Genomic DNA, 19,367 nt, shown 5'->3' with positions numbered 1-19,367 from the left:
AAGCTGAAAGATGAGGTGAGATGATGTGTAGGACATCTGGATGCAGAAAATGCCAAATGTTTGTGCTTTTCTGCCTTTTCACGGCAACTCCCTCAACAATCACAGGCATATCCTTGTAAATGCTAACAAAAGTCATGACAAAGGTTAAGCCTAATCCACATATTTAAAGAATCAAAATGCTCTCCAAACACACAGCATTTTAAATGCAGAGTTTAAGCAAGTGGAATTTAAAAAGCAAGAGAAATGAGCATATTTGAGAACTGTGCATTTCTGCATACGTAGATGGTGGTTTAAATAGATAACACAGCAACAAGTAAAAATGTTCTATTTCTCCCAGGCACCAGTTTCTACTTTATGTTATTTTTTTAAAAGCCCAGATATGGGGGAAAAAAAACCAACTAGACTTGAAATATGAATTCTGTATAAAACTTGACATTTCCCTACCCAAGGTGGCTTAATAAAAACCTCTATCATTAACCAGTCACAAAGAATGAATAAATGTGTGTGTTTTAGCAGCTGTCTCCTGCAACTTCCAAATAGAAAATCAGTGCAAGTTTGGAAACCAGTTGCAAAATCCTCAACTTGAAAGGAGTTATTGATAGAACACTTTGTATCACTTTGGTCTTGACTTACACTGAAATTTTGCCAGGGTACAAAGTAAGGAAAGCCCTAGTAAATTGCTTTGCTGGATTTACCCTGTGGGAGACATGACCAAGTAAAGAGCTCTGGATTCAGGTCTCAAAAAAAGCCTCCTGAGCCAGGTAACTGAATGTCATTACGAACATCAATTCACCTGCTGCAGTGAGAAAAAAAATGTTTACTAATCAACAACAATGAGTTTCAGGGTTCAAATGAACTGGTTCAAAGCACAGAAACAGGTAAAAGACAAGGAATAGTTTCAGTGGTTTCAGTAAAATTCAAAAACTACAGTATCAAAATAAATTCAGATAACATCTTGAAAATATATCAAAGTAGCTTACATTATAACATCTTCTCGAAAATTCATATATCCTAAATAAAGGCTGACTAAGGGAGTCAGGCTGGTGTATATTATCTTGGATTGAAACTTATTCATAGTTTTATAATTTTCCTTCATACAGGTTTCCAACACATCTTTGCTATTTCTGTCTATATAAATCAAGTATCACTGATGCACTTGCATTTATTCTGCAGTTAGAATACAACTGGAATAATAATTTTTAAAAGAAAACAACCTTTTTTGAGAGACCCAACAGCATGTAATAGTGTTCTGTATTAAAAGCCCCAGGAAAAAAAGAAAGAACTTGTTAAGATTCTCATGTTTTAAAAGAAAAGAAATGAACAGCAAAAGAAGAAAACAACAGAAGGTTGTCTCTTCATGTGTTTTTCCTTAAATTAGTGTTAGAGAAAGCTGGAGGGGGAGGAAGTTTCTCTCCCATCCCCTCTTCCTCCCCAGCCTTGCTCTCTCGCTTTTCCTTTGTTTTTCTTTCCTCTGTGGGAGAACACCATTATACAATAAAAATGTCTTTTCAGTAATTTGTCATCTGCTTTGAAATCATTCCTTTCAATATAACCTTTTGTTAAAATCAGGCAGAAGAACACATCTCTTTCTTCAGAAAGGCACAAATTAAATTTCTTCCTAGTGCACACTGGGTGGACAAATTCTACTGACAAATTGCATTACATGAGCATAAATACTTTTAGTTGGAAGATAAAAATATTTGACAGACTTAGATCATACTTTGTGGTGTAAAAATTTGAACTAGTGTACATTATATTTTTTTATATTCTACAGCTTAAATTTAGTATCTCAAGTTCCTCGTAAAATGAGTATCATTTGATAAATGTTAAACTTCATACTTTTACAAAATTATTCTTGCCTACTCGCTTTGTGTGTACTAAAAGGGAGAAAGCAAAAAATGCATTTTTAAGCATAAGTGGACTTGGAACCTAAAAATCTTGCCTTCTTTTCACCTACTCCAGTGTCACCTATGAAGTGGCAGTGCTATCATGACCCATTTCCAAACAACTTCATATTACTGGAAGTCCTGCATAAACAGGCACTGCAGGGTTGGACTTTTATGACTGCCCTACTAAGTTTGAAGGAAGTTTACAAACCTACTGCTTCACAGAAAAACGTCTCTCTGCTTTTAGTGGTCAGATACTTAAACTACCTCTCGTGTCCTGACGTGCAGAGACCATGCTGCTAATGCCTATATTTGTGCATATAAATCTCTAATCTGTCAATCCAGTTACCCATGAATAGTCTATTTAGGTGGGGTTTAAAGCAGTGGGAAGTCGACCTACACGAGAGAGTTCTCTTGTAAAATGACCGGAGGTCAGTGTTATTATCTCCGTAGGCTACCAATGGTGCATTTGTTCCACCCTATGTATGAGTCATTCATTTATAATAAGCTCCACCGCCCTTTGAAAGTGCTGGGAGGAATGGGTACAGAAGCTTACCTTCTGTCAATTGGCTGAAGCGTAAGGCGACTCAAAAAAGAGATGTCCTCAGTATTTAACTGTTCAACTAGAAGATGATTAACTTTGTTAAAATAAATTAGAGACCTTACACACAAATCCCTGTAAAAGTATGCTATAATCATGCTTTCAACTCAGACTGCCACTTTGTTACAACCTTCCTTCACTTTGGACGTTCTCTTTGTTTATACATACCCACTGAAGATGTGTACTGTCAATAGCAACTTCCCATTAAAAGCAAAAGTAGTTACAAAAGCCAGTTTAAGCAATTAAAGTACAACCACATTATCAAGATGTGGTTCTATATCTCAGTTTTACCTCCCACAGATAAAATTTAAATAATTCAAATAAAACCACCTCAATATTCAATTGAAAGTAAATTATGTACAGATTTAGGTTCAGATTTTCCAGAGAGTCTACAGGAGTTAGATGCAAAACCCTCATATGGCTTGAATAGAGTGGAACATTTCTCTTTTATAGGTTTCTTGAGGCAGTAAGAGAGAAAGGTGAAAGGAAAACACAATAAAACTAAGCAGCTTCAGAATTCCTGCAATCACTGACATTTAAAAATGGCTGCAGGATTCACGCAAAAAAAGTATTCTTCTACTCAACATATTTGTACAGAGTGTTCACACAAGAGCTTAATTCATACGTATTTATAAATTATAAGACAGAAGCACTATTTAAATGTTTCATACATTCTTCTTATGATGCACTGTTGTCAATCTTAGGATCCCTTAGACAATTTTGCTGCTGTTATTCTTTCCTAACTTTTTCCAGTCTCCCTGAGGCCTCTTCTTAAAAGCCTTTCCACCTGTTCTCTTTATAAGATGTGGCATTTTTAGATGGTAGACCATAGAACTAAAGAGAAGTTAGTTAAGGCTTTCTTAAGACAAGAGACAATGGTGTCAAGACAGATAAATTTCTGTGGCATTGTCTTGAAAAGATACAGAACAATACAACTTGGCAGCTTGACAATTCTTCCAGGCTTTGTTTACTGTTCTTGCAACATTCACAGTAAATGAGATCACCAATCAGACAAGGTCAGAATATCATGCTATCCAAATGCTGGATAAAATATAGCACAGAGCATGCAAAGTGAATGTCATACATCATTAGAGAGGAGCTGAGATTACTGCAGGCATACAGTACCATGCATCAGTAGTACTTGGATTTGATGCAACATTTACCACTTTGACAGACCACCCCGAAATAACTACATATATATTTTATTTAAATGGGAGAATATTTTTGCTTCCTTTAATAGTTCTCTGGAGCCATGAACAGAAAGAGTAATTATTTTTTTTTCCCCAAAAACTGGGTTTTCTTCTATTGTACGATAGAACATTTCTGAAACGTATTCATATCCTTGCCAGGTTATACGATGTCCACTTTCAATTCAAGTACCAAATGTGGAGTCATTTGTAAAGCTGGAACAGTAGAATACAAACAAGGGGCAGAAAGGTCAAAACAGGCCTGACATCTTCACCGGCCTGTCTTCTCACTGACACATTCCCCAAAACACACTGCGCTTCTTGTTAAGCAAGTGTCAGTTTCTTTATTGCCTTCTTCCAAGGTGTTAAACAGTTCTGTACTGTTTGATAACCTGTCATCACCCAACAAATGTTAGTAATAAAGAAAAAATGCACTAGCTTTCCATGACAGCACTATACAACATACTCAAGCGCTTTTCTCTAAATTCACTATTTGATGAAACTACAATCATTTGTACTACAAAAAGTACAAATATATTGATGTATTTCAGCCTTATCCCAGAATAAAAGCAAAAAACAAAATGTAATGAACTTAAAATACCACTCTGAACTAACAGATCAGCCAAGTGAGTTTCTCTGCAATCACAAAATATGCTTGCACACAAGCATCTCTTTGAATTAGACTGATCTACCCAGCAAATTATGACAACTCAGGGGGAAAAACCCTTCAAAATACTATGATATGAGCTCTTTCTTTTTAATTGCACGGTGAACAATTTCTTTAAATAAAAAAATAAGTTAAAGAAGAAAAGTCTCATTTTCTATAAAGCTCATTTTTTAAGAAGGGGAAGATTTTGTAGGCAGGCAGCAGAGGTGCGATGGGCCTCCACTAGAAGGATCCTGCTGGCAGGGCAGGAACAATCCCCACCATTTTTCAGCACAGATGTGGGTATGTGATCTGCCTACAATACTATGCTGCCTGTTGATTGCTCCTTCACTGCCATGCTGCCCTCTTACTATTTCTTCTATAAAATACCACCAAGGTCATTTAATATTTTGATATGATCTGCCAAAAGCAGAAGTTTAAACAGCCATTAATAGCATCATACACTTCACAAACATGGTGAATCAGTATTACATCTGATAACCTTTCCATCACTGAAGCAGCAAAACGGGGGAAAAAGAGCTGAATTTCTAATTAATTAGGTCTTCCTGTATCAGTGATTAAAAATATTCATGTATATGAATAGCGTTTGCAAATCTATTTGTTGTTGATGTTGTCTGGAAAAAACATTAAAAGGACATCTTTAAAGAATTGCGCATAGATACACCCACTTCCTTATAACAACTACTTTCAAGTATATTTTACATGAATTTGCATAATGTTGGACCCAGGAATAATGAGGAATAATGAGGACAAATAAGCCTTTCCCTGAAGATGATGATGACCTACTTACTTGCCATTTAAGGAATTAAATTCTTCTTTCTGCAATACTTTCACACCCTTATTAAACCTAGGAAACATGAAAATCAGATTATATCCCCTACAGCCAGATATTACTTTGACTGAAGTACATATTGTGATTTCATGCACCACTATTACCTTTTAACAAAAAAATGTATTTGCACACAATAAAGCTACATTATTTTAGTTCTCCTGGTTTCAGTTCATTTAATGGTAGGGATAGAAATTTAAAGGGGGGAAAAAAAAAAGCCAAGACAGCTACCAACCAAATCTCTTTTTTTTTTAAACACTAATTTGTTATTCAAATGTATTATGTAACTATAGATTAATTTTAAATTATTCCATTATGAAACCAAAATATTTAATTCATCTTTTGAAGAAAATGAGCAATTAAAAGGTGATTATTTTCTGTATCATGGCCCCACCAAAAAACATAGGTCACATTATCCTAGGAGTTGTGCATAATGACGCAAAGTGAAAGATGACTTTGAATGAGGAAACTGTGTAACAGAAACAGCTGAACTCCAAAGGAACACAGTACTTTCGTCATGCAGACACCTTCACTGATAAATATTGGTAGGAAAATAGAACCTTAAATAATATATAGGCAGAAGAGATCTCCAGTAGAAAGACATCAGAGATTTTCTCTGAGAAACCAGAAGTTCTTTAAGAAATACTTACTGAGCCAATGATCTTTCAAGATGTCAAAGACAGGTTTGGTAATGTTTTCATGGATTTTAATAGTTACTCATCAGCTGTCGTTGTTTTTGTGTTTCTTTATAGCTACGACTCCTAACCTTCCAATAATCTCACCCAAAAAACTCCAATTCCCTTCGTTGCTCATAACCTGCCACCCTGTGAGTGAATAATGATACGCTGGGGTGTCACTCAGCAATATGGTCCAGATCCAAAGAAAAATTAGCCAGACTGATCTCTGCCTGCTGGATCTGACCATACCTCCCATGAGCACTTCTGCCATCCAGAAGCAAGCATGGTTAGTTCTCCTCCTAAAAACAGCTGCATGGAACAGGTTGGAGATGCATCTGGGGCTCTGTATTGTATTTTCATGCCAAACAAAGAATTCCAAACATTAGGAAGAACAACACATCAGAATCCATATGACATTACATGTCCATTCAAGTGGTCATAAGTTGAAAACAATGATAAAGTAGCAACTACTGTTTAACCAAAACCTTCATTGTTTATTAGGGCTGGCAGAATGTTCATATTTACGTAAAACAAGTCTATTTCCCTCCCTAAGAAGTTCAAAATTCAGTCAGTAATGATATAGTTAAATGTGTTAAATAAACCATAAAAATGGAGATATTTCATTCCTAATATGAAACTGCTTTAAAAATTGATTCTGCATTCCTAACTCTGGAAAATTCCTACTATCTTCAGAGGGTACAGTCCAAATCCCAAGTGTAAGAACTGAATTTGCTTTTCCTGCTCATGCCCCAATTTATTGTGGATATTTAGATTTAATACATTTTGGATACAACAGTATTACCTCTGTGAGGGGGGGGTTTTTTGGGGGGAAACCACAAACATAACATAGGCACTTGTTTTCTTTATCCAAAGTCAAAGGTTGCAAACTCAGATTTGTTGGAATACACAGGTTTTACATCTTAAAGCAAGCACAACATTACATGTTCTAGGCTAAAGATCTTTGTTCTAAACTCATCTCCTGGTTCACTCTCGAAAGGAAAAATCCATTTCCAGAATTAATTATGCCAATCCTTTAAACCCTAAATGCATAAGCTGAGAACAACTTCCTGAAAGAGGAAATCCCTTTCATGTATACATGCACCAGCAGCAAAATACTACAATGCTGAATAGTTATTCTTTGTCTTCTTTCATTTCAGTGTAGCAGGTTGTCTGCATGGAGAACTCCTTGGGTTGAACATGAACCCAAAACACCTCTTCGTATTTCCAATACACATTAAATACATACGTCAACATTCAAGAAATACAGCTATGATTTTCCCCCTTCAATTTACACCCCATGCAATTGTTCACTTGTTTAAAATGAGAATGTAAACCAATTTTAAATTAGACTGTAGGAAGTAGCCTTTAGACTCAACTACAGATAACTAAGTGATTTTGGAAAGGCTACAGCGTGAGAAAACAGACTTAAATGTTTTCCTGTCACTATCTCCATTTCTGTGCTGCTGCTGTGTGTCTAAATTCTTCAGGCCATTGAAATAGTTAAAAACATTTGACTAAAATCAGAATGCATGTTTGTAATCCATAGAGTAGGTATGATTATTATGGAAGAACTGTCACAACCAGTTACGTTTCTGACCTGTTAACCTCAAAGCATACCCTGGACTGACTTTAAGCAGAACTTTCTAAGGACACTCAGTGAGGAGATCTGCTTAAAAGCCATGGCACAAACACAGCTCTTTTAACACTGCACCCTCTCAGAAACATTTTTGTCTGTTGGGCATAGAGACTTAATCTAATATACAGACAGTGCTAAAAGGCATTTAACTCTTTATTGCCTGATAAATATCACACTTGTTAAGAAATAAAACATCCAATTTATGGTTTAGGACAGATCATGCTTCTGTGCTCAGAAAGCTTCCCAATTCTTTACGGGCACTCAAAAGTGGAAAACAGTCACGGCTCCCATTTCCAGCTCAATGCTTTCCTTACAACTCAATGAGTGTGTGGAGAAAAGGATGCTTACATGATTGTCTGTGTGCCTCAAAGGCAGTTGCTTTCCTCACAGCACAGTATCCCCATTTACCTAAGCACTTTTTTATATCTCCTTCAATATTACAGTAATAGAGAAACTCCAAGGTAGGTCACTTGAAAAATCACAATCGTGACACAGGGATGGATATAAAGCTTGTTTAAAGCCAGTATTCCTTACTTCAGTGGGTTTTCAGTAACGCCCCGAGTCTAGTCAAGCAAAATTCCTTTTAAAGTCAAGGCTGAAATACAGACATGCATCTGGTTTTCAGTCTCTGTCCCTTTTACAGTGGCTTGAATATATTTTAGTACTACATTAAAGGTCAACGCATTAAAGGTCAAATACTTTTTGTCTTTGTCACTTAACTAGAGCTATACTTGATCTAACTGTAGTTGTCTCCTGCAAGAGGAGAAAAGGACCATACTTTTAAACAGACTATTACAGCCTGCTTTGCACCACGAATTAATTAGGTTAATGAAATGTAATTTAATAACATAGAATTAAGATTCTGATCTCAACTGTAAAGTTATAAATTTTGTACAGATTCTCTGACTTATGTGATCTATTAAAATTCATGAATAGTAACTCATGGAGCTGTGCTTAGGGAACTAAGATTGTATTTAGGGTATCAAAGTCTTCATATACAGAACAAAGTTATTGAAATATGAGAAAAAATAAATATGTACAAGATTTGAGCAAACTGAGCGGTAAGACCTAGGAAAACTCTGAAGGTTTAAAAGGATAAATCTGTTGCTTGCTTTCAAGCAGATTTACTGCTAGTTTTCCTTAGTCTCAGTAGTACTGTCTGTCTTTACTGCCTGACCAGTGTTGCTCTAGTGATGATTGGCCTTCTGCTAGATGTTACTTAATCAACTGCTTTCTGGATGACAAAAATTTACAGTTGATTAAGCTGTATAGTTCCATTGCTATTTCAAAGTTTCTAGGAAGGAATTTTTTTTTGCTCAGATACCTCTAAATAAAGGGTTCTGCAGTCTGAATATCCCAGGATTCTTAACAGCGTTCACTGAAGCAGATAAAGCTAAGTTAAAGAAGCATGTAGTGCTTCAGTATGCCAGCTTCAATAAATATCTGTTGGGTATGTGGGGGTGTGTGTGTTCATGCACACCCATGCACACATTTCTCCCTTTAGCCATAGTGTATGTCTGTATATAATGTAAAGTATGTAGACTTAAGGTTTAAAGCCAGCATTTGAGAGACCAGTGTTGAGATTGCTATGCTACTAGTCTCAAAGCCAGTGTTGGCCCAGTTCAGTCATTAACGACAACTCCGTGTCCTTTGTCTGTGAAAGAGGGATACTTAATCTTTGGCTGGTTATGCTCAGCATTGGCTCAGTTTGCTTGGTATTCAGTAGTTCAAATTTCAAACAGCAGAGTGATCAGACTTGTTGACCTCCGTTAGCAAGCGGACCAGATTAAACTGGCCAGAAAAGCAAGCTCCAAAGAGACAACCTTTTCCATAAACCACAGTAAAAACCAATGACAAACGCAGCAGAATTCTGCATCAGTGAAAACTGAGGGCACAGGGACAGACAACCAGTATGATCCTTTCCTCCCTACCCATGGTGGTAGGGGCTCTTGCAGTGGCTATAATCTTTTAGCAGAAGAATAATGATCACACAAAAGGGCTACAAAAATTATCAGCAGGATTGAACACCTCTCCTGCGAGGAAAGGCTGAGAGAGTTGAGGTTGTTCAGCCTGGAGAAGAGAAGGCTCCAGGAAGAGCTTATTGTGGCCTTTCAGTATTTAAAGGGGGCCTGTAAGAATGATGGGGATGGACTTTTTAGTAGGGCCTGTTGTGATAGGACAAGTGGTAATGGTTATAAACTAAGAGACTAGATTCACACCAGCTATAAGGAAGAAATTCTTTTACGGAGTGGATGGTGAAACACTGGAACAGGTTTCCCAGAGAGGTGGTAGGTGCCCCATCCCTGGAAACATTCAAGGTCAGGTTGGATGGGGCTCTGAGCAACCTGATCTAGTTGAAGATGTCCCTGCTCATGGCAGGGGGAATTGGACTAGATGCCCTTTAAAGGTCCCTTCCAACCCAAACTACTGTATGATTCTGTGAAAAATGAATATAACTTGATGCTAACAATTTGTCCTAGAAACAGAAAGTTATCAACAGGACCATTCAGAGGAAAGGCCAAGCAAAACAACTTCCATCAAGCCCTGAGGTCTGTTCTTCAAGACAAAAACATTTAAGTTGAACAAAGCAATAAACAGTAAGAGCTGAGAAACCAGAACTAGTGTCTGGAAAAGGACATAACCTCCTGCCAGAAAAAAAACTTACATAAGCCCTGTTACTTATTTTTCGGTGGTACTGTGAAACATAAAGGTTATTTCACACCTGTAGGTTTACTTATCTATGGAGAATCTAGCTGGTAGCACAGTATTAGACTGGAAGGATGACTGATGTGATCTGACATGGCAACTGTGAAGAATATGAATTTTCTTCATTTCCAACTATTTCACTGTCCCAAGTTTTAATACAACTGTTACTTCTGATATTCAAAAAATAAAACGTGGTATTTACAAATACAGAACAATACATCAGAGGATTACAAAGTACTGTAAACACTGTTTGGATTTTAACTCTATTAGTCAGTTCTCAAGGCCCTTAGAGAACAAAGGGATTCCTGTCATTACAGCACATTTAGAGACTAACACTTTTGTATAAACATAAACACTGAATCACAAAGCTCTTTCTTCTATTTCCCCAAACACAAATATCCAAAAACTTCAATGAACCTATTCCTTAGTTAGTTCAGCTTTAATCATCTAACCACTATGGTCCTCTCAGCCCCCTCTACCTTTTTATAGATTAATATAATTAAAAAATAAAATCATCCCTAAGAATGCAAGCAGTAAGTATTACACCTGCCTTATTTCTTGTATGCTCAGGATTATGTTATCTATTTGGCACACCAATCATCTGACTAATTCTTCTGAACTCTGTTCTATTAAATGGTTTTACCTTACCTTTTACTAGATGGAAAAAAAAAGAAAATAGAAATTAAAAAAAAAAAACCACACACCACTCTCTCTAGCAGATCAAGAAAGAAGTATTTTTTCATCCTTTCTTCTTAGCCTAAAATCAAAACATCCATTATCTCACCCTCTCAAGTGGTACTTAAATCACAATAGATTGACAATACCAAGAACGACTATTTCTCTTACATTTTAGAAAGCTATCCCTATCCTGTGCAGCTTTCTTGTGTAAATAACAGTGGCTAGACACACTTTCCAGCAGAGCGATGAGTTTCCAGGCTAAGAAACCTGGAATGTTCCAGCTACTTCAGGCTAATGATCTCTCAAATGCGCACTAATATGTTTGATAAAAGTCTCCCAGCATGTGTGCACAGAATGCTTACCATAAGAATGACAGTACTGTGGGCAGGGCAAATCGCTGACACCATTTCAGGCTGAGTTAGATGCTGGAGGCACAAATTAAAACTGTGAGCTTTCATTTCAGTGGGCTTTGACAGATGGAAGAGTGCATCAAATCTCTAATTGTTTAAACCATTAACTCATCTTTCCACCTGCATTATCTTTGGAAAGAGCTCAGCTGGAAGTCTGAAACAACTGCTCAGGGACTGAATTCAGGAGTGTGTATTATTCCAAAAAGAAATCAGAGTTGTCTTCTTGAAACTGCCTGTTTATTTGGCTGCAGCATTTGTAAACTTATTTATCTCTATTTTCACATTTTCCTCTCAGTTCTGAAAACTCAAAAAATAGCCTTTCAGCCTTTCTGCAGGTTCAATCAATCAGGGACCACTGCCTTGGCTGCTGGGAACACGAAAGTTGTACTGCAATTCACACTGCATTATGATGATCCCCATTTATCTCCAGTCCTTGTAAATGCCACTGCACATACAGCTCTAAATTATGCCTGCTGGTGCTTCGACTTTCAGTTGCTTACAAAAAAAAAGAACTTGTGTAAGGAGCTGTAAAAAAAAAAAAAAAAAACACCCCACAAAAAACCCCCACACCAAACAGCCCAGAAAAAGACAACACTACTTCACAAACTCTCTTGAAATGCCTTTCCCAGCCATTTTGCCCCCTCCTTAGGGCTAAACTACATTTTTCACTAAACCAGCATCAACATGGGACACTTTGTCATTTCATGTTATTCTCACCAGTGTTCCACTCTTATTGCTGTTTTTATAGGGAAGCACCTGCTATGTGCTCAGCACTTGCAAGTACTTGAGAAGAACGGACTGGGCACTACGGAGCTCACGCTGCAAAAGCAAGCTGGCAAAAGGGAACAGGAACAGCAGATGCCTTACATTTACATACAGTTTAGCAAGACTCACTGTTTATAAGATGACAGAAGGCAGTAGGATTTTAAGGACAGGACAGCAGCTTTGTGAATGACAGTAGGCAGGAGTAATTTTGGGCTTAGTAGAAAAGAAGAAAACATAGAGCCACAACTATGATTAAGGGACTGGAGCATTTGCTATATACGGAGAAGCTCAAAGAGCTGGGACGGGGAAGAAGGTGGTTCAGGGGGATCTTACCCTTGTTTATAAATACCTGATGGGAAGCAACGAAGAAGAGGGAGCCCACTTCTTCTCAGTCATCCCATAGGATGCATGGGAATGGTTCAATGCTGTGGCTAGGGGAGGTTCAGAATGGACATTAGGAAGCATTTCTTTAACAAGAAGGTGGTCAATCGCTGGAATAGGGTTCTTAGAGAGGTGGTTGATGCCCCAAGCCTGTCAGTGTTTAAGATGCATTTGGACAGTGTCCTAAACAATACACTTTAACTTTTGGTTAACCTTAAAGTGGTCAGGCAGTTGGACTCAATAATCATTGTATGTCCCTCACAACTGAAATTATACTCTTCTGTTCTATTCCTCTGATTTCCAAAGAAAAACCTACCAAGTTTCCAAGATTCAGCTTCATACTTAATATATTAAAGATGCAAACAACTGACTTCAGGACCAAATAGTTACTGAATTAATAGTCACTGGTTTTACTACTATATAAACACCATACAGATGTTGTCACATAAAAATATATTAGTTTGTGTGTACAATACTTGTGTTCTCAAACATGGTTTTTATTTTAACCAGAGTACCAAACACTTTTCTCCTGGATAAATTGTCGAATGTCTAAAACTTAAAGTAAACTTCAATGCTGAAGTATATTTTTTTGGGACTATAAGAAATTGAAACATACCAGATATATACTGTAAGTAGGGGCCCCCAAAAAACGTTTTTTTACCATTTAATTTCTAATAAAAATTGCTGTTCTTGAGACCACAAGATTAAAAAAAAAAGGCAAAAAATACCCACCATAAAGTAGTAATGAGAAGAATGAACAGAGTAGAAAATGAGCAGAACATAAGAAAAGACATTATAAAATAATATAAAGACCGTAAGCTCACACCAATAAATAGAACTATGGACAAAGTTGTATGAAAAAAAAAAAATCTGGATTCAAATCTATTTCCAAAGAAGTTCACAGCAAATTTCATTGACTCCAATTTTTACTTCAATACTCATATTCACAGTATAAGCCAACCAGGCAGCTGGTAGGATCCCATAAAAGGCCTCACAGCTCCAGCGGAGTGTGTCTGTACACGCAGACACACAGGAGTGCATGATGGCAGTGAATAAATAACTACTGCAACCAAAAAGGGCAATTTATTTAATAATCCTATAGCTGTCCTAATTATAATAGAGTACTGTTAACAAACATATTGACATTACCCACCTCATGTCAAAACAGGGCAAGCATTCAAGAGCTCTTTTGTGTCTTATCTTGTAAAATAGACCTCTGGAGAGATATTATTAAATTAAATGACATATAAAATCATTGGTGCGTGTTTTGCTGCTCACAGTCATGATTTCGTGACTTGTTCCATTAAAATAACAAAAATAAATAGTAATTTGGGATGCAGGTAGTGATCAACAATTGTTACTGTGAGAGCTAAAACCATCTGCAATTACAGAGTATCCTTAAAGGCTACAGATTTCCATGAGGAAAAAACTAACTTTCATTGTATGCTAGTATTACAATACTTTCCCCAGTTATTCTATGTACAAAAATTGTGGCCACAAAATTTCAATAGAGGTTTAAGCCAGACTGATCTTACTCTCAGAGAATAATGGACAGCGATTTTAGAACAGGTTTTTGCCAGTTCAGGTCTAGGCAAACTGAAGGCAAAAGCAGTATCAAAGCTATTTGAAATAAGGAGAAAACATATAAAAAAAACCCTGTATCAGATGCTTTACAATAATTTCTTCTTCCCCATAGCTCCATCTCCCATCCAAGAATTCTACTTTCACCTGTTCTTGGAATGAAAAAAATGCTTCTAAAATAAAATTGGGATTGCTTATGTCAAAAAAGATGGACTACACTGTACTTTTCCCATTCCATTAACTGTTCTATGAAAAAGTAATATAACAGAAACGTTACTAAATTAACTACATCATCTTTTATTGCTGTATCAGCTACTGACACATTAATGCAACTTCCAAACAAAATTTCTCTACTGTGTATCAGATGGACAGGCAAAAGGTGTTACAGTGTTTCAAAGTCCTCCCACTAACAAAGTAGCTGGATGTTTGCTGTCATCTGCACTTCAACACAGATCACCTAAACACCACAGGTACAGAATAAAGGTAGGCACTGGGAGAATCCTTTAGAAAAAAAATGTCATCGGAGATATGTTGCACAATAATACTCATATAAAAACCCTCCACTGAGGTGCTGACAAGCAGGAAAAGGAATCTGCATTTTCAGAAGGTTAATGCAATTCTCTGCATTGCTCTGAAATCCTCAGTCAGGTAATGCACTGCAAAACACAGAAAACCAAAGCTTGCCTGAAACAAATTCTGCTGATGTTCAGCTCAGCTAACAATCTGACCAAGTTTATATCTATTTCTTTTTCTAAAAATAGCAAAGCTGCTTTCTTAAGGCAAATGTATGACCTTCCTAAGGAAGAAAACATAAGGTAACATGATTGTAAAGTATATGTTAAGTAATTTAAAACTTAAACTGTTGCTGCATTTTGCATTATAAAATAATATTAATTTGTAGCATTCTTACACTGATTACAAGAGACTAATACAATCTTAAGGCAAACTTTAAATTCATAATACCTTACATCCATCTTAAGTGGATTCTATGAACTTAAGGGTAGCTCAGAGAGATGTTCCTATAACCTTTGCCTTGCTTTAAAATCTGGACAGCTTTTATTGTATGATTCCTACTTTGTAGGACAGGCACAAACCACTGGCAAACCTTTCAGATGAGATACCACGGCAGCCTTCATAAATTAATAAAAAAGTAAATTACATCAGGAATCCCTGTGGTGCTGGGCAAGCCCCCCACACTTTCCTTAAAAAGGCACTTCAGTTCAAACATCTCCCATGTGAGGAAAGGCTGAGAGAGCTGGGTCTGTTTTGCCTGGAGGAGAGAAGACTGAGCGGGGATCTTATCAATGCTTATAAGTAAGTGGGTGTCAAAAGGATGGGGCCAGACTCTTTTCAGTGTGCCCAGTGACAGGACAAAGGGCAACAGCCACAAACTGGAGCACACAAAGTTCCATCTGTACTTGAGGAAAAACTTCAGTAGGCTGAGGGTGACAGAGCACTGAAAAGGCTGCACAGAGAGGTTGTGGAGTCTCCTTCTCAGGAGACATTTAAAACCTGCCTGGACACATTCCTGTGCAATCTGCTCTAGATGAACCTGCCTTGGCAGGGGAATTGGACTAGATGATCTCCAGAGGTCACTTCCAACCCTGACCATTCTGTGAGTTGCAATGAGCCTCATTCTCTGCACCTCTGTTTGTTTGAAGGTTTTTAAGAATGATGAGATGTCATAGCAGAAGTGCAATACTTAGCAGTACAGCACAGCCAATAGGAATTATTCCACTCTCTTCTTCTACTTATGTTGTTATACTGTGGTTTTAATGCTGACAAAAGCAATCAACTTTGTTTTATTTTCCTGGGATGGAACAGTCAGTAACAAACTGGTCCATTTCCAAATCCATTCATTTCAAAGGAAACTAGATCAGTGACCCAGTAATCTCACTCTTTACATTTAAAGAAGAAATTATCACGTGTTAAAATCAAGGGTTAACACCAGCATTTACGCAGATTACATTATGAATGTAATGCAATACAGAACAATGCTACTTGGATTTGATCCAATTTCCAAAAGTACAACCTTCACAGAATAAAAAAATAAATATTCAAGTTAAATGCCTACATTATTGTAGAAATAAATTTTTCAGGAAGATTAGACAAAAATACGACCTCCACCGTTTTCAGGTAAATTTCCAATGGATGCATTATCCATGATAATTACAATCAGCACTACAGTGTGTAATTCCACTTTGACCCATCAAAGCTCCCAAATCATTGTTGCTTCTATCAACGCACCACAGAAAGACTCCTGGCACAAGAGAATGGGTTGACAATTAGCTCACTTGTCATCTAGGCTTTCAGGGTTAAAGTGCTAGGATAGGACAGAGCATCAGCAAAGCCACTGGGATTTGTGTCAATAATTTTTTCAAAGAAATTCAGTATCAGGCTAAAAATACCCAAACTGAATGAAATGCTGAATGCTGGCATACCTCAGTGCTGTTGGAGGAAGATTTTAAAGTGACTGACATTTTTACTTTTACGACCAAAACCACTGAAAGAACACAAATGATACACCAGATTTTAACCAATGTAAAGTTTGTTGATAACCACGGAACTATTGATTTAACTAAGCTTGATACTTATCCTCAAACATGATTCCTTTGTCCTGAAAGAGTAAATCGTTATGTTTTAATTTTGGAGATTTTAGTGTAGGTTGAGGTTTCCAAATAAAATATAAACAGATGCCCCTGAAAACAGGTAAAAATGAAAAGCACTTAATCTACAGACAAGACAAGACATTGAAAGCAACTAAGTAATTTAAGTGTGGTTCAAAAAAAGGACATACCTTTGAACACTGTTTATGATTCTGGCACCAAGCAAGTGACCCATTGTTCTGAAAGACAAAGAAAAAAAATACATGAATATTAACATTTAAGACTAGAGATGATCAGTCTAACAGGTTTAAACAGAATGCACTTTCCAGTTTTGCTAAGAGAATGAGATTGTGTCACAACGTTAGGACCAATCCTGACTCCAACTCCCTTGCATTGAGTAAAAGGCTCAGGCAAGTGTAAAGTGACCAGATAAAAGTTAGGGATACATTTCATCAAGCAAGGCTAGTGGTAAACTCACTGAAGTCACTTTTTAGTCCCCCTATGTAAACGCTTCCTATCTAGACTTGCTAGGAAGCAAACAAAGGTAACACTCATATTTAAGAAATTGATAGCGATTGGTAGTGATTCATGAACGGAAAGCCCATTAACCGCATTTCAATATTGCAAAATACAATGAACAGCCTCAAGTAAAAGGAAAATTCAATTAAATGCAACATGACTCTACCAAAAGTAAACCATGCCAGCTTTATTTTTTATTTTTGATGATAAAGTGCATTTTCCAAATCAGGAAACAACATACCTCTTGTTTGCCTGACCACAATAAAACAACCAATTCAGTATCACATGCAAAATAATAGTTTAAGCTAAAGGAAGAGAGAATACTGTGAGAACAGAAAGATAAATATGAAACTGGCACAGGGATAAACAGCAACCTACTTTTCTACCAGAGGAGCTGCTGAAGGGTCAACTTGGGAAGCACTATTTCCCAGCAAAAAAAAAAAAACACAGCTCAGGAAACACTACTGTATACTTGCAGGGTCAACAGATGCAACCAAATATTGATCCACTTTTTGTACAGTGGAAGATCAAATCAACATCAGGAAGATCCAAGCGATTCTCTGGACTAAACGTGAGAAATGGGGTAAAACTCTGCAGCACAGAGTGCACATTCATGCACTTAGGAGCTTATATGTATACATTTCTTCCATCACTTGTAAGCTCATACTCTGGAATCGGAACGGATGAAGACTCCGGTCAATTTGTTGTTCACAACCTGACCAAAATGGTGAGTCTATAAGGGAGTAATGCAACATCCTTTCATGTAAATTAGGCAAGGTATCTCCACAGGGATGAATTAATGTGATTGTACTATGACTTCACCTTTGGCATTGACTATAGGTCTGGAAATCAGTCTTCAGGGAAAAAAGAATTCAGGTAGGCCAGAATGCAAAGGACTAGCAGAAGTCTCCCGAGTCCTGGAATGTTCTATTGTTTTAATAAGGAGAGATTCCAATAACAGAATAATACATATACCTAGCTTTTAAATGTATAAAATCACACATAATCCTAAATTATTCTCTGGATGTACAACTACAATTAAGAAGCAGAAATAGATACATTAGCATACACTGTCACTAAGCCAACTAGACCAGTTTCTCAAAACAACAGTACTCTGTTCTGACCTCAGCAAAGCTTTTAAGCTTGGATACAGTGACTTGCTACCACAGCTATGAAGCCTATGCTTTGAAGCTGGATCCTGCTTAGCGAATGTTTGAAGAGATCATGTTTGTGCACGACTCCATGGAAGTATGTAGCCACACCTCCACACAAGCTCCCAAGATGTAGCCAGGAGGTCAAGGGAAGTAATAGTCCCCCCTCTACACCACCCTTGTGAGAACCCTTTGAGTACTGCATCACGTTCTAGGAGATCCAGCACAAGAAGGACATGGACCTGTCAGAACAGGTCCAGAGGAGGGCCACCAAAAGTCATCAGAGGGCTAGAGCACTTCTCCTATGCAGAAAGGCTGAGGGAGTTAGAGTGTTTCAGCCTGGAGAAGAGAAGGCTGCAGGGACACCTTATTGCAACATTTCAATATGTGAAGGGGGCTTAGAAGACAGTCAGAGAAAGACTTGTTACTAAGGCCTGTAGTGACAGGACAAGGGGCAATGGTTTTAAACTGAATGAGGGTAGATACAGGGTGGACATAAGGACAAGTTCTTCATTATGAAGGGTGGTGAGACACTGGAACACACTGCCTAGAGGAGTAGTGGATGGCCCATCACTGGAAGTGTTCACAGTCAGGTTGGATGGGGCTTTGAGTACCCTAATGTAGTGAAAGATGTCCCTTCCCAAGACAGGGGAGTCGGACTAGATGAGCTTTAAATCATCTAGTCCAACTCAAACAGTTCTATGGTTCTACAATTATATGACTATGAAGATCGTTCCCAATGATTTTCTTGCCCTTAATGTGCCAGGACATTTATTTTTGGATTAGCTGCTCCATCACCTTCCTAGGGATGGAGGTGAGGCTAACCAGCCTGCAGTTCCTGGAGTCATCCTTCTTTTCTTTCCTAAAAATAGGAGTCACATCTGCTTTCCTCCAGTCTCTGGGCACTTCTTTCAATGGCCATAATCCATCAAACCTTAAAAAGAGTAGGCTCGCAATGACATCTGCCAGCTCCCTCAGCACTCATGGGTGCGTCCCATCAGAGCACATGGACTTACGTACGTGCAGTTTGCTTAAGGACTCCCTGACCTGATCCTCTTCCAACAAGAGTACATCTTTGCTCCAACCC

The 19,367-nt window shown here is 37.6% G+C and overlaps 1 protein-coding gene across 1 annotated transcript in view; it reads right to left on the bottom strand.

Annotated features, from left to right (window-relative positions):
• The window catches only part of KAL1 (Kallmann syndrome 1 sequence), a gene marked incomplete at its 5' end in the record, with an annotated part of 98,467 nt that extends 81,618 nt beyond the window's left edge, over positions 1-16,849 (bottom strand). The window contains one exon of the mRNA XM_010155655.1: positions 16,802-16,849. Coding sequence (XP_010153957.1) covers positions 16,802-16,849 — 48 coding nt within the window. The remainder of the gene's footprint in view (positions 1-16,801) is intronic.
• Between the last annotated feature and the right edge of the window lie 2,518 nt (positions 16,850-19,367).

Source organism: Eurypyga helias, unplaced genomic scaffold (genome assembly GCF_000690775.1).
Source record: "Eurypyga helias isolate BGI_N326 unplaced genomic scaffold, ASM69077v1 scaffold6287, whole genome shotgun sequence".
NCBI classification, from domain to species: Eukaryota; Metazoa; Chordata; class Aves; order Eurypygiformes; family Eurypygidae; genus Eurypyga; species Eurypyga helias.
This window is presented reverse-complemented; position numbering and strand designations above follow the sequence as displayed.